This window comes from Bombina bombina, chromosome 2 (genome assembly GCF_027579735.1).
Source record: "Bombina bombina isolate aBomBom1 chromosome 2, aBomBom1.pri, whole genome shotgun sequence".
In the NCBI taxonomy this organism is placed as follows: Eukaryota; Metazoa; Chordata; class Amphibia; order Anura; family Bombinatoridae; genus Bombina; species Bombina bombina.
This window is the reverse complement of record NC_069500.1, coordinates 802,568,414-802,592,584: the sequence shown is the minus strand read 5'-3', so window position 1 is coordinate 802,592,584 and position 24,171 is coordinate 802,568,414. Positions and strand designations below refer to the sequence as shown.

General features: G+C 41.0%; 1 gene segment (V, D, J or C); it reads right to left on the bottom strand.

Annotated features, from left to right (window-relative positions):
* Window positions 1-4,731: 4,731 nt before the first annotated feature.
* The window catches only part of LOC128647301 (Ig kappa chain V region 3374-like), a 29,181-nt gene continuing 9,741 nt past the window's right edge, over window positions 4,732-24,171 (bottom strand). Inside the window, 2 exon segments of the V gene segment in view lie at window positions 4,732-5,057; window positions 5,138-5,275. Coding sequence covers window positions 4,732-5,057; window positions 5,138-5,275 — 464 coding nt within the window.

Here is a 24,171-nt window from a genome sequence, read left to right as displayed (position 1 = left end):
CAACAAATATGATTGGTGTAACTAGTTGGCAAGTGGGCCTGGCACACAGGCTGGCAGGCAGGATGAAACTGCAATTCAATGGCACTAGGAGACTAAAGATTCACAGTCAAAAAAGTTATGATTTAAAAAAAAATTCAGTACTGTTACAAAAAATATGATTGGTGGAACTAGTTGGCTAGTGGGCCTGGCACACACGCTGGCAGGCAGGAGGAAACTGCAATTCAATGGCACGAGTAAACTGATGATTCCCAATCTAGCAATTTTTTATTTTAAATATTAACAATACTGTTACAACAAATATGATTGGTGTAACTAGTTGGCAAGTGGGCCTGGCACACACGCTGGCAGGCAGGCAACTGCAATTAAATAACAATAGCAGAATGATGTAACAGTTTGTTTTTAAAAAAGTTAAAAAAATGTTACAACAGATAGGAGTAATGGCACTCAGGATAGAACTAGGCACAGTATGTGCTGGCAGCCTGACACACAGGCTGGCACTAGTGGTGGCAGGCTGGCCTGTGAACTAATATTAAATAACACTCGAAGAGTGATGTAAAAGGTTTTTTTTTACAAAATTTAATGTTATGTTACAACAGATAGGAGTCGTGGACTGGCACTGAGGATGGAAGTAGGCACAGTATATGCTTGCAGCCTGACACACAGGCTGACACTAATGGCAGCCTGGCTGGCCTGGCAACTAAAATTTAATAACACTAGAAGAGGAATGATGTTAAAAAAAATTTTACATAAAATTTATACTAATGTTGTTACACCAGATATAAGTGGTGGAAAAAATGTTTTAATCTGTGTAACACTATATGATGTGGGCCAGAAACACACAGGCCTGATGGAAAAATAAATTAAATTACACTAGCAAGATGATTTAAAATTTTTTTTTAACTTTAAAATAATGTAAAGCAGATATGAGTCGTGGCTGGTAGGTAGGGCAGCAATTTACCACAGTATGCTGTGTAAGTGAAAAACACACAGGCCTGATAGAAAATTAAATTAGATTACACTAGCAAAATAATTTAAAAGTTTTTCTTTTAAATTTAAAATAATGTTAAGCAGATATGAGTGGTGGCACTTACTGGCTGCTACGTAGGGCAGCAATTAACAACAGTATGCTCTGTAAGTCAGATACACACAGGCCTGATAGAAAATAAAATTAGATTACACTAGCAAAATGATTTAAAGATTTTTTTTTTAATTTAAAGAAAAAGGTTAAGCACATATGAGTTGTGGCTGCTAGCCTTGGAAGGGCAGCAATTAAAAACAGTAGGCTCTGTAAGTCAGATACACACAGGCCTGATAGAAAATAAAATTAGATTACACTAGCAAAATGATTTAAAGGTTTTTTTTTGGGAATTTAAAAAAAGGTTAAACACATATGAGTTGTGGCTGCTAGACTAGGGAGGGCAGCAATTAAACACAGTATGCTCTGTAAGTCAGCAAAACACACAGGCCTGATAGAAAATGAAATTAGATTACACTAGCAAAATGATTTAAATTTTTTTTTTTTAAATGTAAAATAATGTTATAAGCGGATATGAGTGGTGGCTGGCACAGAGCAATGAACCAGAGTATATACTGTGTGAGCCTGAGACACAGTCACAGGCCTGATAGAAAATGAAAATAAATTACACTAGCAAAATAATTTCAAATTTTTGTTGGTTAAATTTAAACTAATGTTGTTAGGCAGATATCAGTGGTGGCACTAATCACAGCATATGCTGTGAGCCTTACACACAGACTGAAAGCCAGGCAACTGCAAATAAAAATAAAAAGAAAAAAAAAACAAAAAACGACTGAAGTTATAGCCCTAAAAAGGGCTTTTTGGGGTGCTGTCCTTGCAGCAGAGATGAGATGAGTCCTTCAGGGCTGTAGTGGACACTAAATACACTAGCCTAGCTATCTATTTCCCTATAATGTCAGCAGCAGCAACACAAAAGGTCCTCTCACTAAGAAAGCAAGGTCGTAATGAGTCTAAAATGGCTGCTGCCAAGAAGCTGGGAGGGTCTGTGAGGGAGTGTCTGCTGCTGATTGGCTCTAATGTGTCAGAAGGCTGTGACATACAGGGTCAAAGTTTCCTCAATGATGACACATAGGGGGCGGATCGACCGCAGCGGCGAACGCGAACAAGCTATGTTCACCGGGAACTGTTCTCCGGCGAACAGTTCGCAACATCACTAGTCACCAGCAGAATCTAATGTGGTTGTTCTGCTTTTGCACAGTGGCACAGATTAGTGGCAGCTGCTTTATTTTGAGAATTTGCAAGTAGTCATGGAGAGTATATATCTGGATGATAAAAAAACACCATTGAAGGTTGCTAAGATATAAAGTTTTAAAAACATCAGTTTAATATATTTAAATAATGTTTAGTAGAAGCAAAGAGCTAAAACTAAATGAAGATATACTTAGCAGTGATTTGGTACCTGAAGTTCCAAATTTCCTATTTTTTTAACATTTGGTAAGAAAACTTAAATTCTGACATTAATTTCAGTTTTTTTGATAATTAATTCCTTGTGATTTTTTTTCTTAAGAAATGACACCTTACAAATTAGAATAACATGATAAATACAATTAAAAAAAAGAACCAGACATCTATAAGTATTTTCTAAATGTTGTATTTCTTTCTAAACATTTCAGCTAAATAATAATCAAAACTTGTGAAGTCCTGAAAAACATATATTTAAATGATCATTTTCTGTAAAGTTCCACCAAATTCTGTACTGTGAATAATAAATAAAAACATCAAGTGACATTCTGATCAAGGGAAATAATGATACCTCTATGCTGTTCTTTGAATTGGATAGCAAAAAAAAAAAAAATTAGGGTACAATTATTTGGAAGAACTAATCCCCCTGCTGTTCGTTTGTCACTGACTTTACTGTAAATAATTTATATAAAGTATAACACCTGCACCCTGCATATCATTAGACTAGAGTCTAAAGGACACAACATTGATATGGTAAGTCTAAGGCCGGCACACAAATTTAAAGTCATATATAATAAGGCGGTGGGAGACTAGGGGACATTCAGCCATTTTCAGTCAGCTGAAGAAAATTAAACTAAAAACTAAGCCCCCTAACCTAACACACCCTAACGTAAGCCCAGTTAAAATACACTGAAATAAAATTAAAAATATACTAACTACATTCAAAATAAAAAGTTACAAGAAATAAAAATCCTAATTTACAAAAAACCCTAACATTACATTATAAAAAAAAAACTATCATTACAGAAAAACAAATACCATTACAAAGGACCTTTTGTAGGGCATTGCACTAAAGTTAACAGCTCTTTTTCCAAAAAATAAACACATTACACCCTAACATTACAAACTCCACACCCTCAACCCCCCAAAATAAAAAAAATCTAACTAAAAAAAAACCTAATCTACCAATCAAAGTAAAATCAGCCAATAGGATGTAAGCAGCTCTAATCCTATTGGCTGATTTGAATTTTTCAGCCAATAGGAAAGCAAGGGTACCCCTATATAAAAGGGGTACCTTGCATTCAATCTTCAGTATACGGTGGGAGGACACATGAAGAGGACCTCTGTGTTGCTTGGATGTCATTGATGATCGCTCTGCCTCCGTGCTTCCGCCATCGGGATGAAGAAAGAAGATCGTCCCGCGATGGATAAAGATGGAGCCGCCTGGATAAAGATCTTTCGCTGCTGGGATTAAAGTGTTTTGCCGGATTTCAACAATGGTGAGTACCTATTTTGGGGTTAGTGATAGTTTTTTTTATTTTTGGGTGTTTTTTTTAAGATTAGGGCTTTTTCTATTTTTTATGGGCTGAAAAAAGAGCTCAAAAGGCCCTTTTAAGGGCTGTTGGTAGTGTATGTATAGATTAGGTTTTTTTTTATTTTGTTGGGGGTTTTTTTTCTAATGGGGGTATTAGAATAGGAATAACTTTTTTTATTTTGGATAATTTTGTTTGTTATCTTTTTGTAATGTTAGGTTTTTTATTTTTTGTAATTTTTTAAGGTAGTTGGTATATTTTTTATTTTATTTAAGTGTCTTTAATTGGGGTTAAGTTAGGGGGTGTTAAGTTAGGGGGCTTAGTTATTAGTTTAATATTTTGCGTTGTGGGGGTGTGGCTGTTAGGGGTTAATACTTTAATTAGATACTTTGCATTGTGATATACTGGTGTAAGTTACTGGCGCTGCCAGAAATGTGTAGTTGCGCACATTTATGAACATCGCCCGTTTTTCCGACTTACGGCAGTATATCATCTGGCGGCGCCTGTTATGTGATTCACCCAATGTGGGTTTCTAGCAGTTGCGCTGAAACTTACGCCACATATGTAATCTCTCCCTATATCATGAATATGTGGGTGTTTGTGTGAGTGTGTATTAAAGTGTCAATGTGCGTGTTTGTGTTAGTGTGTATTAGAGTGTCTATGTGAGTGTTTGCGTGTATTAGAGTCTATGTGGATGTTTGTGTGAGTGTGTTTTAGAGTGTCTTATGAGTGTTTGTGTGAGTATTTGTAAATGTATTTATGATTGCTGTGTATGCATGTGATTTTGTGTGAATGTGTGTGTTTGCATGTGAGCATATCAGAGAGGGTTTGTGTGTGTTAATGTATCTTCTTTGTGTGTATCTAGAACACAAATTTATAATATAAATAAATAAAATGTTTCGGTTAACTGAGTTTGCTGATGTTTGTTTCCTGTCTCAAATTTGAGATCTGCAAGTTTTTGTCAGGCTCTGTATCACTGTGTTATGCACTAAGACTGCTGTACCATTTTACACAGTAATATATAGATGTGTCTGCAATCTGTGTATCTTTAATAATCAGCTGATATTCAGTTCCAGCGCTGTTTATTGTGCCAGTGAAATGAGCTGATGACATCCCAGGTCCATAGCTGGGTGATGAGTATGAGTGATGGTTGCCAAATATAAGTTTAGGAGACTCCCCGGGTGATTGTATTAAGAATGCCATAACACTTGAATCCTTAACACCTACAATGCAGTTAAATGTAAAACTTTGCCCTTGAGTAACAGATCCAACTTGAGGACTCAGCGCTGGTGTTTGTGATTGAGCACCTGAAAAAAATTAAAATTAAATAATTTTCTGTATTAAACAAAAGTGACAATGACATTGGAAATATTGCTTGGTAACTTACATGAAATATAAAGTAATATGCAGCATGTCAGTGACTGCAACAGGGTCATGTTAGGAGGGTGTTTTTGCCTTGTTCTGTACTCAGATATAAAATAAAACTTGCTGAGTGGGACATAAATACTATCAGGAGCAGCAGTGTCTGTGTATGCAAATAAGAGACAACTAAATATGTATAAATCTAATCAGCTGAGCTCAGGGATGAGAGAAACAATCTGAGCAATTAAAGGGACATAAAACCCAAATTATTTCTTTCATGATTTAGATAAAACATCACATTTAAACAACTTCCTAATTTACTTCTATTATCATATTTTCTTTGTTTTCTTGTTGTCCTTGTTTGAAAAGCAGAAATGTAAGCTCAAGAGTGTGCACGTGTCTGCAGCACTATATAGCAGCAGTTTGCAACCATGTTATGCATTAGCAGGAGCACTAGATGGCAGCACTATTTTCTAAAATGTAGGGCTTCAGGCATGTGCACGCTACCTACCTAGGTATCTCTTCAACAAAGAATAACATGAAAATGAAATTTGAAATTTGATAATAGAAGTACATTGGAAACTTTTTTAATAATTGTATTCTCTATCTGAATCATGAAATATTTTTATGGGGTTTAATGTCCCTTTAAGTCTCTATTCATTGTTGACTGGTAGTACAAGTGCCATTTGCTAATACAACAGCTCTGCAAGGTCTCTAACATAATTTACAAATTGAAAACAACTTTAAAAAAATGAATATTGCTTAAAACCTTCACTAGCTTTTGATATAGGTAGATGCATGCTAAACTTTAAGGGAGACATTTTATAATTAGTTTTATACAGTTTTAAGTCTTTATTTTGTATTTTACGTATAGCGGTGCATTTAGGAAAATGATTTCTAAAATATTTCATTTTATTTTATATGCACTGTAATTTCTACTCCTATCTTCCTAAATATCAGCAACAAGGCTGGCAGGATTATAACAACTGTGGAGTGAGGGAATATTTACTCTCACTGGATTTTAAACAAGAAATAATTTATTGTCATATTATTATTCTCTAATCCTCTGTGACTTTTAGAGACTGCATATGCTGAACATTTTAAGTAAATTTGATTATTTCTTGAGTTATTAGCATAGTATAAAAGCTACTTTCTTTCCATGAGCTAGTGACATATGGGATATACAATCCTACCAGGAGGGGCAAAGTTTCCCAAACCTCAAAATGCCTATAAATACACCCCTCACCACACCCACAATTCACTTTTACAAACTTTGCCTCCTACGGAGGTGGTGAAGTAAGTTTGTGCTAAGATTTCTACGTTGATATGCGCTTCTCAGCATTGTTGAATAGTGATGTCGCGAACCTAAAAATTTCAGTTCGCGAACGGCGGACTCAAACTTCCACAACTGTTCACGAACCGGGCGAATCGCCATTGACTTCAATAGGCAGGCAAACTTTAAAACCAACAGGGACTCTTTCTGGCCACAATAGTAATGGAAAAGTTGTTTCAAGGGTACTAACACCTGGACTGTGGCATGCCGGAGGGGGATCCATGGCAAAACTCCAACGGAAAATTACATAGTTGATGCAGAGTCTGGTTTTAAGCCATAAAGGGCATAAATCACCTAACATTCCTAAATTGTTTGGAATAACGTGCTTTAAAACATCAGGTATGATGTTGTATCGATCAGGTAGTGTAAGGGTTACGCCCGCTTCACAGTGACAGACCAAACTCCCCGTGTAACGCACCGCAAACAACCGCAAACAGTCCATTTGCACAACCACGAGATAGATTTGATAGATAGATACATAGATTACATAGATCAATAGATGCAATATACATTTGATAGATACGATTGATAGTTAGATAGATTTGATAGATAAATAGATAGATTTGATAGATATATAATTTTCCAGACAGAGAATTACAAGACGTGCGGTGTGGGAACCATGGTAAGGTTCCCAGAGGCAGTTGCGGCGCCAGGGGACGTGTATATGGCAGGGATTATCGGAACCGGGAGATGGAAAAAGATGCTTGGTCGGTCCTCCTACTTCAAATTTGGGGCACTGCGCGTGCAATCGTGGCCGGACTTTTAGCCGACGGACATTTGTCCAACGGACATCTGGCCGAAACACCAGTGGCTGTCACAAAACAGTCCGGCCACGAGATAGATAGATTTGATAGATAGATACATAGATTACATAGATCAATAGATGCAATATACATTTGATAGATACGATTGATAGTTAGATAGATTTGATAGATAAATAGATAGATTTGATAAATATATAATTTCCCAGATAGAGAATTACAAGACGTGCGGTCTGACACCCATGGTAAGGTTCCCAGAGGCAGTTGCGGCGTCAGGGGACGTGTATATGGCATGTATTTTCGGAAACCGGGAGATGGGAAAAGATGCTTGGTCGGCCCTCCTACTTCAAATTTGGGGCACTGCGCGTACAATCGTGGCCGGACTTTTAGCCGACGGACAATTGGCCGACAGACATTTGTCTGACGGGCATTTGGCCGAAACACAAGTGGCTGTCACAAAACAGTCCGGCCACGAGATAGATAGATTTGATAGAGATAAATACATAGATTACATAGATCAATAAATGCAATATACATTTGATAGATACGATTGATAGTTAGATATATTTGATAGATAAATAGATAGATTTGATAAATATATAATTTCCCAGACAGAGAATTACAAGACGTGCGGTCTGTGACCCATGGTAAGGTTCCCAGAGGCAGTTGCGGCGCCAGGGGATGTGTATATGGCATGGATTTTCGGAACCGGGAGATGGAAAAAGATGCTTGGTCGGTCCTCCTACTTCAAATTTGGGGCACTGTGCGTGCAATTGTGGCCAGACTTTTAGCTGACGGACATTGGTCCAACGGACATTTGGCCGAAACACCAGTGGCTGTCACAAAACAGTCCGGCCACGAGATAGATAGATAGATTTGATAGCTAAATACATAGATTACATAGATCAATAGATGCAATATACATTTGATAGATACGATTGATAGTTAGATAGATTTGATAGATAAATAGATAGATTTGATAAATATATAATTTCCCAGACAGAGAATTACAAGACGTGCTGTCTGAGACCCATGGTAAGGATCCCAGAGGCAGTTGCGACGCCAGGGGACGTGTATATGGCATGGATTTTCGGAACTGGGAGATGGAAAAAGATGCTTGGTCGGTCCTCCTACTTCAAATTTGGGGCACTGCGCGTGCAATCGTGGCCGGACTTTTAGCGCAATCATGGCCGGACTTTTAGCCGACGGCCATTTGTCCGACGGCCATTTGTCCGATGGGCATTTGGCTGAAACACCAGTGGCTGTCACAAAACAGTCCGGCCACGAGATAGATAGATTTGATAGATAAATATATAGATTACATAGATCAATAGATGCAATATTCATTTGATAGATACGATTGATAGATAGATTTGATAGATAAATAGATAGATTTGATAAATATATAATTTCCCAGACAGAGAATTACAAGACGTGTGGTCTGGGACCAATGGTAAGGTTCCCAGAGGCAGTTGCGACGCCAGGGGACGTGTATATGGCATGGATTTTCGGAACCGGGAGATGGAAAAAGATGCTTGGTCGGTCCTCCTACTTCAAATTTGGGGCACTGCGCGTGCAATCGTGGCCGGATTTTTAGCCGACGGCCATTTGTCCGACGGACATTTGGCCGAAACACCAGTGGCTGTCACAAAACAATCCGGCCACGAGATAAATAGATTTGATAGATAGATACATAGATTACATAGATCAATAGATGCAATATACATTTGATAGATACGATTGATAGTTAGATAGATTTGATAGATAAATAGATAGATTTGATAAATATATAATTTCCCAGACAGAGAACTACAAGACGTGCGGTCTGGGACCCATGGTAAGGTTTCCAGAGGCAGTTGCTGCGCCAGGGGAGGTGTATATGGCATGGATTTTAGGAACCGGGACATGGAAAAAGATGCTTGGTCGGTCCTCCTACTTCAAATTTGGGGCACTGCGCGTGTAATCGTGGCCGGACTTTTAGCCGACGGCCATTTTTCCAACAGACATTTGGCCGAAACACCAGTGGCTGTCACAAAACAGTCCGGCCACGAGATAGATTTGATAGATAGATACATAGATTACATAGATCAATAGATGCAATATACATTTGATAGATACGACTGATAGATAGTTAGATAGATTTGATAAATAGATAGATTTGATAAATATATAATTTCCCAGACAGAGAATTGGTAAGGTTCCCAGAGGCAGTTGCTGCACCAGGGGACGTGTATATGGCATGGATTTTAGGAACCGGGAGATGGAAAAAGATGCTTGGTCGGTCCTCCTACTTCAAATTTGGGGCACGGTGCGTGCAATCTACTGTGGCACCAGATATGAGTGGTGTGTTAAGTAGTACTATTCTGATCAGTTTAATACCTGTTACTCCACCTATCGGGGGAGATGTATATGGCATGGATTTTAGGAACCGGGACATAGAAAAAGATGCTTGGTCGGTCCTCCTACTTGAAATTTGGGGCACTGCACGTGCAATCGTGGCCGGACTTTTAGCCGACGGCCATTTGTCCGACGGACATTTGTCCGACGGACATTTGGCCGAAACACCAGTGGCTGTCACAAAACAGTCCGGCCACGAGATAGATAGATTTGATAGATAGATAAATAGATTACATAGATCAATAGATGCAATATACATTTGATAGATATGATTGATAGTTAGATAGATTTGATAGATAAATAGATAGATTTGATAGATATATAATTTACCAGACAGATAATTACAAGACGTGCGTTCTGGGACCCATGGTAATGTTACTTCCTTTTGCACAATCAAGTACAGGTTGGGGATTGCCTTTTGTACAAAGAAATTGTGGCCGGGTACCTTCCACTGCGGTGTCCCCTATCAGGGGACGTGTATATGGCATGGATTTTAGGAACCGGGAGATGGAAAAAGATGCTTGGACAAGCAATACAGGTCGTTCTCCTTCAGCCTTTTTATATGCGGGTCCCCGTCCCTCAACAGGCACGACAGCATGAAAGACCCCATATGCCATGACTTCCTTTTGCACAATCGAGTACAGGTATGGCATCGATTTTAGGAACCCGGAGATAATTTTTAGGAACCGGGAGATGGAAAAAGATGCTTGGACACTCAGTACAGGTCGTTCTCCTTCAGCCTGTTTATACGAGTGTCCCCGACCCTCAACAGGCCAGACAGTTTGAGAGACCCCATATGCCATGACTTCCTTTTGCACAATCGAGTACAGGTATGGCATCGATTTTAGGAACCCTGAGATGATTTTAGGAACTGGGAGATGGAAAAAGATGCTTGGTCGGTCCTCCTACTTCAAATTTGGGGCACTGCGCATGCAATCTACTGTGCCACCAGATATGAGTGGTGTGTTAAGTAGTACTATTCTTAGCAGTTTAATCCCTGTTATGTGCCTTTTTTTTGGTTTGGGTTTTGAAGCCACAGTGCAGCACCAGAGGCCAGAAAAATTAGGCATGTACACATGCCTGAAAAATTAGGTATTGTTGCAGCCGCTGCCAGAAAAATTGATGCTTGTTTGACGGTTAGAAAGTGCCCTAAAACATTGCGGCTTGAACCCTAGTTGTTGGCGGATAAGTCACGCAAGTCATCCGGCATTCGAAGATAAAATACAGCAGCGTGTGGACCATTTTTAGCCCAAGGCAGCTCATCTCATCATGCCTTTTTTACTCTAATGTATCGCCCAATGTCAGTCCCTTCGGGATCCATCCCTCATTCATTTTAATAAAGGTGAGGTAATCAAGACTTTTTTGACCTAGGCGACTTCTCTTCTCAGTGACAATACCTCCTGCTGCACTGAAGGTCCATTCTGACAGGACACTTGAAGCGGGGCAGGCCAGAAGTTCGATTGCAAATTGGGATAGCTCAGGCCACAGGTCAAGCCTGCACACCCAGAAGTCAAGGGGTTCATCGCTCCTCAGAGTGTCGAGATCTGCAGTTGAGGCGAGGTAGTCTGCTACCTGTCGGTTGAGTCGTTCTCTGAGGATGGATCCCAAAGGGCTGTGGTGATGCATAGGAGTTAAAAAGGTCCACATGTCCTCCATCACCAACACGTCTGGAAAGTGTCCTGTCCTTGCCGGAGTGGTCGTGGGAGGAGGAGTATTACTTTCACCTCTTCCCCTGTTAGATTCCCATTGTGCTGTGACATCACCCTTATACGCTGTGTAAAGCATACTTTTTAATTTATTTTTTAACTGCTCCATCCTTTCCGACTTGCGGGAATTCGGTAACATTTCAGTCACTTTATGCTTATACCGGGGGTCTAGTAGCGTGGACACCCAGTACAGTTCATTCTCCTTCAGCTTTTTTATACGAGTGTCCCTCAACAGGCACGACAGCATGAAAGACCCCATTTGCACAAGGTTGGATGCCGAGCTACTCATGTCCCGTTCCTCATCGTCACTGATCTCACTGAAGGTATCTTCTTCCCCCAAGCCATGTACAACACCATGAGTACCAGATAGGTGACAATGAGCACCCTGGGATGCTTCTTGTGCTTGGTCTTCCTCCTTCTCCTCAAAACCACATTCCTCCTCTGACTCCTCTTCCTCACAATCCTCTTCCTGCGTTGCTGCTGGTCCAGCAAGCGATGCTGATAAGGCTGTTTCTGGTGGTGATGGTGACCACAACTCTTCCTCTTCCTCTTCACACTCATCTACAGCCTGATGCAGCACACTTTGCAGGGCACGCTCCAGGAAGAAAACAAATGGTATGATGTTGCTGATGGTGCCTTTGGTTTGACTGACTAGGTTTGTCACCTCCTCAAAAGGACACATGAGCCTACAGGCATTGAGCATGAGCGTCCAGTAACGTGGCAAAAAAATTCCCAGCTCCCGAGAGGCTGTCCTAGCACCCCGGTCATACAAATACTCGTTAACGGCTTTTTCTTGTTGGAGCAGGCGGTCGAACATTAGGAGTGTTGAATTCCGACATGTTGGGCTGTCACAAATCAAGCGCCTCACTGGCAGGTTGTTTCGCCGCTGGATATCTGACAAGTGCGCCATGGCTGTGTAGGAACGCCTGAAATGGCCACACACCTTCCTGGCCTGCTTCAGGACGTCCTGTAAGCCTGGGTACTTATGCACAAAGCGTTGTACAATCAGATTACACACATGTGCCATGCACGGCACATGTGTCAACTTGCCCAATTTCAATGCCGTCAACAAATTACTTCCATTGTCAGAAACCACTTTGCCGATCTCCAGTTGGTGTGGAGTCAGCCACTGATCCACCTGTGCGTTCAGTGCGGACAGGAGTGCTGCTGCGGTGTGATTCTCTGCTTTCAGGCAAGTCAAACCCAAGACGGCGTGACACTGCTGTATCCGGGATGTGGAATATTACCTGGGGAGCTGGGGGGGTGCCGTTGATGTGGAGCAAGACGCAGCAGCAGAAGAGGACTCAGCTGAAGAGGTTATGGAAGAGGATGGAGTAGGAGGAGTAGAGGAGGTGGCAGCAGGCCTGCCTGCAAGTTGTGGCAGTGTCACCAACTCCTCTGCAGAGCCAGGCATTCCATGCTTGGCAGCCGTCAGCAGGTTTACCCAATGCACAGTGTAGGTGATATACCTGCCCTGACCATGCTTTGCAGACCAGCTATCAGTGGTCATATGGACCCTTACCCCAACACTGTGTGCCAGACATGCCATTACTTCCTTTCGCACAATCGAGTACAGGTTGGGGATTGCCTTTTGTGCAAAGAAATTTCAGCCGGGTACCTTCCACTGCGGTGTCCCAATAGCTACAAATTTTTTGAATGCCTCAGACTCCACCAGCTTCTATGGTAAAATCTGTCGCGCTAAGAGTTCAGACAAGCCAGCTGTCAGACACCGGGCAAGGGGGTGACTTGGTGACATTGGCTTCTTACGCTCAAACATGTCCTTGACAGACACCTGACTGTGGGCAGATGAGCAGGAACTGCTCCGGAAGAGAGACGGATTGGCGGATGGTTGAGAGGGGGTAAGGAGCACAGCAGTGGTTGACGTGGCTGAATATGCTGGACCAGGAGGAGGATGGCGGCTTTGAGTTTGTGTGCTGCTTGTCCTCATGTGTTCATCCCATAGGCGTTTGTGATGTGAGATCATGTGCCTTTGCAAAGCAATTGTACCTAGGTGGGTGTTGGACTTCCCATGACTCAGTTTCTTTTGGCACAGGTTGCAAATGGCATTGCTGTTGTCAGAGGCAGACACATAAAAAAAATGCCACACTGCTGAGCTCTGCGATGACGGCATTCTGGTGGTGGCAACAGCATGCTTTGATTGGCGTGCAGTCTGGCTGACCCCGGGTGCCGATGCATGCTGTCTGACTGTGCCACTAGCTCCTTGCGACGACCTCCCCCTGCTTCCAACTCGTCTCCTCCTCCTGCTCCTCTCTGTCTCCCCATCTAAACTTTCCGCCTGTTCTTCTCTTCTACCGGGCGCCCACGTTACATCCACGGACGCATCGTCATCATCAACCCCTTCACTTGTATCTGACAACTCAACAACGGAAGCAACGGCGGGTACAACATCATCATCATCATCACACCGTGCGTCGTCCATGTCTTTAATGCTGCCTGACTGAGACATATCACAGTTACCTACATCCTCTGTCAATGATGGTTGCGCATCACTCATTTCTTCACACTGAAGTGTACATAACTCCTCTGACAGATAAAGTGAGGTGGCTGTGGTGCTATTGTCGGTGGTAGCGGCAGGCGGGCGAGTGGTAAGTTGAGAGGTGCCCGAAGCTAAGCTAGAGGAGGAGGATGGTGCGTCAAGGTTACGAGCGGAAGCTGTAGAAGATTGGGTGTCCTGTGTTATAAAGTCAACTATTTCATCAGAACTTTTCGTGTTCATGGTACGTGGCCTAACACTGTGCATTATTCTATGGCCAAAGGGAATCACAGCACCACGACCACAACGGCCCCTGCGTGTTGGCCTGCCTCTGCCTGTCATTTTTTTTTCAATTAGTGCTACTATGCGTGCAAGCTACTGTGAGTGGGCACAGTATACCCTGTGAGCCTGACACAAAAAAACAGACTGATGTTTCACAGTAAAAAAATTTTTTTTTTTTTTTAAATATACACTGACACTACTATTAAACAAGATAATATGAGTGGTGGCACTGGTCAAGTGGGCACAGTATACGCTCTGAGCCTGACACAAAAAAGCAGACTGATGTTTCACAGTCAAAATAGTTTTTTTTATTTTTAACATGTACACTTACACTACTATTAAACAAGATAATATGAGTGGTGGCACTGGACAAGTGGGCACAGTATACGCTGTGAGCCTGACACACACTCTGGCAGTGGCAGGCTGGCCTGGCAACTGCAATTAGATTACACTAAACAAGATAATATGAGTGGTGGCACTGCACAAGTGGGCACAGTATATGCTGTGAGCCTGACACAAAAATGCAGACTGATGTTTCACAGTCAAAATAGTTTTTTTATTTTGAAAATGTAAACTTACACTACTATTAAACAAGATAATATGAGTGGTGGCACTGGACAAGTGGGCACAGTATATGCTGTGAGCCTGACACAAAAAAGCAGACTTATGTTTCACAGTCAAAATAGTTTTTTTATCTTTAAAATATACACTTACACTACTATTAAACAAGATAATATGGGTGGTGGCACTGGACAAGTGGGCACAGTATACGCTGTGAACCTGACACAAAGAAGCAGACTGATGTTTCACAGTCAAAATAGTTTTTTTTTTTTAAATGTACACTTACACTAATATTAAACAAGATAATATGAGTGGTGGCACTGGACAAGTGGGCACAGTATACGCTGTGAGCCTGACACAAAGAAACAGACTGATGTTTCACAGTCAAAATAGTTTTTTTATTTTTAAATGTACACTTACACTACTATTAAACAATATATGAGTGGTGGCACTGGGCAAGTGGGCACAGTATATGCTGTGAGCCTGACACAAAAAAGCAGACTGATGTTTCACAGTCTAAATAGTTTTTTTATTTTTAAAATGTACACTTACACTACTATTAAACAAGATAATATGAGTGGTGGCACTGGACAAGTGGGCACAGTATACGCTGTGAGCCTGACACAAAAAAGCAGACTGATGTTTCACAGTCAAAATATATATATTTTTTTTAAATGTACACTTACACTACTATAAAACAAGAAAATATGAGTGGTGGCACTGGACAAGTGGGCACAGTATACGCTGTGAGCCTGACACAAAAAAGCAGACTGATGTTTCACAGTCAAAATAGTTTTTTTATTTTTAAATGTATACTTACACTACTATTTAACAAGATAATATGAGTGGTGGCACTGGGCAAGTGGGCACAGTATACGCTGTGAGCCTGACACACACGCTGGCAGTGGCAGGCTGGCCTGGCAACTGCAATTACATTACACTAGCAGTCTGATGTAAAAGTTTTTTAAAAACAATTTACACTACTGTTACACCAGATATGACTGGTGGTGGCACTGAGAAAGAAGGCACAATATATGCTGTGAGCCTGACACACAGGCTGGCAGTGGCAGGCTGGCCTGGCAACTGAAATTAGATTACACTAGCAGACTGGTGTAAACGTTTTTTTTTTTTTAAATTTACACTAATGTTACACCAGATATGAGTGGTGGCACTGAGCAAGTAGGCACAGTATATGCTGTGAGCCTGACACACAGGCTGGCAGTGGCAGGCAGGCAACTGCTATTAGATTACACTAGCAGACTGATGTAAAAGTTTTTTTTTTTTTAAATTTACACTACTGTTACACCAGATATGACTGGTGGTGGCACTGAGCAAGTAGGCACAGTATATGCTGTGAGCCTGACACACAGGCTGGCAGTGGCAGGCTGGCTTGGCAACTGAAATTAGATTACACTAGCAGACTGATGTAAAAGTTTTTTTTTATAAATTTACACTAATGTTACACCAGATATGAGTGGTGGCACTGAGCAAGTAGGCACAGTATATGCTGTGGGCCTGACACACAGGCTGGCAGTGGCAGGCAGGCAACTGCTATTAGATTACACTAGCAGACTGATGTAAAAACATTTTTTTTAAAATGTACACTACTGTTACACCAGATATGACTGGTGGTGGCACTGAGCAAGTAGGCACAGTATATACTGTGAACCTGACACACAGGCTGGCAGTGGCAGGCTGGCCTGGTAACTGCTATTAGATTACACTAGCAGACTGATGTAAAAGTTTTTTTTTTAAATTTACACTACTGTTACACCAGATATGACTGGTGGTGGCACTGAGCAAGTAGGCACAGTATATGCTGTGAGCCTGACACACCGGCTGGCAGTGGCAGGCAGACAACTGCTATTAGATTACACTAGCAGACTGATGTAGAAGTTTTTTTTAAATTTACACTGCTATTACACCAGATATGACTGGTGGTGGCACTGAGCAAGTAGGCACAGTATATGCTTTGAGCCTGACACACAGGCTGGCAGTGGCAGGCTGGCCTGGCAACTGCTATTAGATTACACTAGCAGACTGATGTAAAAGTTTTTTTTTATAAATTTACACTACTGTTACACCAGATATGACTGGTGGTGGCACTGAGCAAGTAGGCACAGTATATGCTGTGAGCCTGACACACAGGCTGGCAGTGGCAGGCTGGCCTGGCAACTGCTATTAGATTACACTAGCAGACTGATGTAAAAGTTTTTTTTTATAAATTTACACTACTGTTACACCAGATATGACTGGTGGTGGCACTGAGCAAGTAGGCACAGTATATGCTGTGATCCTGACACACAGGCTGGCAGTGGCAGGCTGGCCTGGCAACTGCAATTAGATTACACTAGCAGACTGATGTAAACGTTTTTTTAAAAATTTACACTAATGTTACACCAGATATGAGTGGTGGCACTGAGCAAGTAGGCACAGTATATGCTGTGAGCCTGACACACAGGCTGGCAGTGGCAGGCAGGTAACTGCTATTAGATTACCCTAGCAGACTGATGTAAAAAAAAATAATTAAATTTACACTACTGTTACACCAGATATGACTGGTGGTGGCACTGAGCAAGTAGGCACAGTATATGCTGTGATCCTGACACACAGGCTGGCAGTGGCAGGCTGGCCTGGCAACTGAAATTAGATTACACTAGCAGACTGATGTAAAAGTTTTTTTTTATAAATTTACACTAATGTTACACCAGATATGAGTGGTGGCACTGAGCAAGTAAGCACAGTATATGCTGTGAGCCTGACACACAGGCTGGCAGTGGCAGGCTGGCCTGGCAACTGCTATTAGATTACACTAGCAGACTGGTGTGAAAGGTTTTTTTTTTTTTAATTTACACTACTGTTACACCAGATATGACTGGTGGTGGCACTGAGCAAGTAGGCACAGTATATGCTGTGAGCCTGACACACAGGCTGGCAGTGGCAGGCTGGCCTGGCAACTGCTATTAGATTACACTAGCAGACTGGTGTGAAAGGTTTTTTTTTTTTTCATTTACACTACTGTTACACCAGATATGACTGGTGGTGGCACTGAGCAAGTAGGCACAGTGTATGCTGTGAGCCTGACACACAGGCTGGCAGTGGCAGGCTGGCCTGGCAACTGAAATTAGATTACACTAGCAGACTGATGTAAAAGTTTTTTTTTTTAAATTTACACTAATGTTACACCAGATATAAGTGGTAGCACTGAGCAAGTAGGCACAGTATATGCTGTGAGCCTGACACACAGGCTGGCAGTGGCAGGCAGGCCTGGCAACTGCAATTAGATTACACTAGCAGACTGATGTAAACGTTTTTTTTTTTTTAAAAATGTACACTACTGTTACACCAGATATGACTGGTGGTGGCACTGAGCAAGTAGGCCAGTATATGCTGTGAGCCTGACACACAGGCTGGCAGTGGCAGGCTGGCCTGGCAACTGCTATTAGATTACACTAGCAGACTGATGTAAAAGTTTTTTTTTTTAATTTACACTAATGTTACACCAGATATGAGTGGTGGCACTGAGCAAGTAGGCACAGTACATGCTGTGAGCCTGACACACGCTGCCAGGCAGTCAAATGCAATTAGATTACAAAGAAAAAGAAAAAAAAAGACTGATGTTCTAGCCCTAAAAAGGGCTTTTTGGGGTGCTGTCCTTACAGCAGAGATCAGATGAGTCCTTCAGGACTGTAGTGGACACTGAATACACTAGCCTAGCTATCAATTTCCCTATAAAATCAGCAGCAGCTACACTATCCCTCCTCTCACTAAGAATGCAGGATCAGAATTAATCTAAAATGGCTGCTGCCCAGGAGCTGGGAGGGTCTGGGAGGGAGTGTCTGCTGCTGATTGGCTGAAATGTGTCTGTAGACTGTGAGATACAGGGTCAAAGTTTACTCAATGATGACAAATAGGGGGCGGATCGAACATCGCATATGTTTGCCCGCTGCGGCGAACGCGAACAAGCTATGTTCGCCGGGAACTGTTCTCCGGCGAACTGTTCGCGACATCACTATTGTTGAAGCCTGATTCCTCTCAGAGTACAGCGAATGTCAGAGGGACGTGAAGGGAGTATCACTTATTGAATACAATGATTTCCCTAACGGGTTCTCTGTTATCGGTCGTAGAGATTCATCTCCTACCTCCCTTTTCAGATCGACGATATACTCTCAATTTACCATTACCTCTACTAATAACTGTTTTAGTACTGGTTTGGCTATCTGCTATATGTGGATGGGTGTCTTTTGGTAAGTATCTTTTTTATTACTTTAAGACACCTCAGCTATGGTTTGGCACTTTATGCATTTATATAAAGTTCTAAATATATGTATTGTACTTATATTTGCCATGAGTCAGGTTCATGTATTTCCTTCTGCAGACTGTCAGTTTCATATTTGGGGAATATAAACATCTTTTAAAATGAAATTGATTTCTTACCTGGGGTTTAGTCTTTTTTTCAATTGACTACTTCTTACAAATTGCGGGTGGTATTAGGCCCGCAGGTGCGACAAATGCTAAACTTTATTGCGTAATTTCTGGCGCGAAAAAATTTTTTGCACGAAAAAGTACGTCTATGATGCAAGTTCGTCATTTCCGGCGTCATACTTGACACCGAGACCTTTCACACGGTTGCGTCATTAGTGACGCGAGTGTGTCATTTCCGGTTATTTTTGGCGGCAAAAAAGTTTAGTTACGTTGTGCGTCATACTTGGTGCCAAACTTTTTCATTATTTCAATACCCTATTGATGTTTGCCTCTTGATTTTTTCTCTATCAGAGGGCTATGCTATTTGCATTTTTCCCATTCCTGAAACTGTCATATAAGGAAATAGATAATTTTGCTTTATATGTTGTTTTTTCTCTTACATTTTGCAAGATGTCTTACTTGATCCTGCCTCAGAAGCTTCTGCTGGAACATTGCTGCCTGACATCGGTTCTACCAAAGCTAAGTGCATTTGTTGTAAAAATGTAGAAATTATATCGCCGAATGTCATTTGTAATAGTTGTTTTGATAAACTTTTACATGCAGATAATGTGTCCATCAGTGATAGTACATTGCCAGTTGCAGTTCCTTCAACTTCTAATGTGCATAATATACCTGTAAATTTTTAAAGAATTTGTTTCTGATTCTATTCTGAAGGCTTTGTCTGCATTTCCACCTTCAAATAAATGTAATAGGTCTTTTAAAACTTCTCATTTAGTTGATGAAATTTCAAATGACCAACAATATGATAATTTATCCTCTTCTGATGAGGATCTATCTGATTCAGAAGATCCTCCTCAGACATTGACACTGACAAATCTACTTATTTATTTAAAATTGAGTGTATGCATTCTTTATTAAAAGAAGTGTTAATTACTTTGGATATTGAGGTAACCAGTCCTCTTGACGTTCAGTCTAATAAACATTTAAATGCTGTTTTTAAACCTCCTGTGGTTTCTCCAGGTTTTTTTTTCCTATTCCTGAGGCTATTTCTGATATGATTTCTATGGAATGGAATAAGCTAGGTACTTATTTTATTCCTTCTTTAAGGTTTAAAAAATTGTATCCTTTGCCAGCAAAATCTATAGAGTTTTGGGAAAAGATCCCCAAAGTTGATGGGGCTATTTCTACTCTTGCTAAATGTACCACTATTCCTATGGAAGATAGTACTTCCTTTAAGGATCCTTTAGATAGGAAGCTTGAATCTTATCTAAAGGAAGGCCTGTTTATATTCAGGTCATCTTCTCAGACCTGCAATTTCTTTGGCTGATGTTGCGGCTGCATCAACTTTCTGGTTGGTGAATTTAGCGCAACAAGAATTGGATTCTGACATATCTAGCATTATTCGTTTACTGCAACATGCTAATCATTTTATTTGTGATGTTAGATCAATGTCTTTAGCTATATTAGCTAGAAGAGCTTTGTGTCTTAAATCTTGGAATGCTGATATGACATCTAAATCTAGATTACTATCTCTTTCTTTCCAAGGTAATAATTTATTTGGTTCTCAGTTGGATTCTATTATTTCAACTGTTACTGGGGGAAAGGGAGTTTTTTTTTCTGCCTCAGGATAAAAAACCTAAGGGTAAATCTAAGGCTTCTAACCGTTTTCGTTCCTTTCATCAGAATAAGGAGCAAAAACTCTTTCCTCCCCCCAAGGAATCTGCCTCCAATTGGAAGCTTTCCTCAAATTGGAATAAATCCAAGCCTTTTAGGAAACCAAAGTCAGCCCCTAAGTCCGCATGAAGGTGCAGCCCTCATTCCAGCTCAGCTGGTAGGGGGCAGATTAAGGTTTTTCAAGGATATTTGGATAAAATCTGTTCAAAATCAATGGATTCAGAGCATTGTCTCTCAAGGGTATCGAATAGGATTCAGAGTAAGACCTCCTGTGAGAAGATTTTTTCCCTCACGTATCCCAGTAAATCCAGTAAAAGCTCAGGCTTTCCTGAAGTGTGGTTCAGACCTGGAGTCTTCAGGGGTAATCATGCCAGTTCCTTTTCAGGAACAAGGTTTGGGGTTTAGTAGCTTGTCCCAAAGACTAAAAATTTATTCAGACCAGTTCTGGATCTGAAAATTTTGAATCATTATGTAAGAGTACCAACTTTCAAGATGGTGACTATAAGACTATTCTGCCTTTTGTTCAGCGAGGACATTATGGGGGGTAGTTATCAAGCCATCAACCTCAAATACACTGGAATTCCACAGCGTATTTGTGGCAAGGCTGATTCACCTTAGTTATCAAAGGCTAGAGACCGGCAAAAGTAGAATTTTGTGACGTAAACTTCGATCCGCCGGACTCAGTCCGACACAGATCGATTCTTACGTCACTCCAGATGTTCCGCACACAAGTGCGGCACAATCTGACTACTTTTGCTAGTTATCAAATGACTAGCAGGTACGCTCTGCACTTTTCCGGCCCAGCGTACCTGGTTTTCAATCCGCCGCCCTGGAGGCGGCGGATCCCATAGGAATCAATGGGAGTCTGACCATAGCAAAAGTTCATGTTCGCTGCTGCCAGACATCCCATTGATTCCTATGGGAAATGTCTGCACCTAACACCCTAACATGTACCCCGAGTCTAAACACCCCTAATCTGCCCCCCCTACACCGCCGCAACTAAATAAATATATTACCCCCTAAACCGCCACTCCCGGAGCCCACCGCAAGCTTTATACATATTAATCCCTAAACCGCCGCTCCCGGAGCCCACCGCAAGCTACTCTATACATATTAACCCCTAAACCGATGCTCCCGGAGCCCACCACAAGCTACTCTATACATATTACCCCTAAACCGCCACTCCCGGACACCGCCGCAACCTACATTATACCTAGTAACCCCTATCCTGCCCCCCTATACCGCCGCCCTCTATAATAAAGTTATTAACCCCTAATCTGCCCCCCCTACACCGTCGCCACCTATAATACATTTATTAACCCCTATCCTGCCCCCCCTACACCGCTGCCACTGTAATAAAATTATTAACCCCTAAACCTAAGTGTAACACTAACCCTAACACCCCCCTAACTTAAATATTAATTAAATAAATCTAAATAATATTTATATTATTAACTAAATGAATCCTATTTAAAACTAAATACTTACCTTTAAAATAAACCCTAATATAGCTACAATATAAATAATAATTATATTGTATCTATCTTAGGATTTATTTTTATTTTACAGGCAAATTTCAATTTATTTTAACTAGGTACAATAGCTATTAAATAGTTATTAACCTTAAAATAAATTAACCTGTAAAATAAAAACTAACCTAAGTTACAATTACACCTAACACTACACTATACTTTAATAAATGTTTCCTATTTAAAACTAAATACTTACCTGTAAAATAAACCCTAAGATAGCTACAATGTAATTAATAATTACATTGTAGCTATTTTAGGATTTATATTTATTTTACAGGTAACTTTGTATTTATTTTAGCTAGTTAGAATAGTTATTAAATAGTTATTAACTATTTAATAACTACCTAGCTAAAAGAAATACAAAATTACCTGTAAAATAAATCCTAACCTAAGTTACAATTAAACCTAACACTACACTATCATTACATTAATTAAATAAATTAACTAGAAATAACTACAATTAAATACAATTACATAAACTAACTAAAGTACAAAAAATAAAAAAGCTAAGTTACAAAAAATAAAAAACATAAGTTACAAACATTTAAAAAATATTACAACAATTTTAAGCTAATTACACCTAATCTAAGCCCCCTAATAAAATAACAAAGCCCCCCAAAATAAAAAATTCCCTACCCTATTCTACATTAAAAAAGTTCAAAGCTCTTTTACCTTACCAGCCCTTAAAAGGGCCTTTTGTAGGGCATGCCCCAAAGAAAACTGCTCTTTTGCCTGTAAAAGAAAAATACAACCCCCTCAATATTAAAACCCACCACCCACATACCCCTAATCTAACCCAAACCCCCCTTAAAATAACCTAACACTAATCCCCTGAAGATCATCCTACCTTGAGTCATCTTCACTCAGCCGAGCCACCGATGGAACTGAAGAGGATATCTGGAGCGCCATAAGTGATCCTCCAAGGGGCTCTGAAGAAGTCTTCCATCCGATGAAGTGATCCTCCAAGCGGCGCTAAAGAAGTCTTCCATCTGGGCGATGTCATCTTCCAAGCGGCGCTGAAGATCATCTTCCATCCGAGCGATGTCATCTTCCAAGCAGGGTCTTCAATCTTCTTGCTTCAGGATCCATCTTCATCCCGTAGACGTGGAACATCCTTCTTCCCCGATGGACTAACGATGAATGAAGGCTCCTTTAAGGGACGTCATCCAAGATGGCGTCCCTTCAATTCCGATTGGCTGATAGGATTCTATCAGCCATTTGGAATTAAGGTAGGAAAAATCTGATTGGCTGATTGAATCAGCCAATCAGATTGAGATCGCATTCTATTGGCTAATCGGAACAGCCAATAGAATGCGATCTCAATCTGATTGGCTGATTCAATCAGATTTTTCTACCTTAATTCCGATTGGCTGATAGAATCCTATCAGCCAATCGGAATTGAAGGGACGCCATCTTGGATGACGTCCTTTAAAGGAGCCTTCATTCGTCGTTAGTCCGTCGGGGAAGAAGGATGTTCCGCGTCGGTGGGATGAAGATGGATCCTGAAGCAAGAAGATTAAAGACCCCGCTTGGAAGATGACATCGCCCGGATGGAAGATGATCTTCAGCGCCGCTTGGAAGATGACATCGCCCGGATGGAAGACTTCTTTAGCGCCGCTTGGAGGATCACTTCATCGGATGGATGACTTCTTCATCGCCCCTTGGAGGATCACTTCTGGTGCTCCGGATCTCCTCTTCAGTTCCATCGGTGGCTCGGCTGAGTGAAGACGACTCAAGGTAGGATGATCTTCAGGGGATTAGTGTTAGGTTATTTTAAGGGGGGTTTGGGTTAGATTAGGGGTATGTGGGTGGTGGGTTTTAATGGTGGGGGGGTTTGTATTTTTCTTTTACAGGCAAAAGAGCAGTTTTCTTTGGGGCATGCCCCACAAAAGGC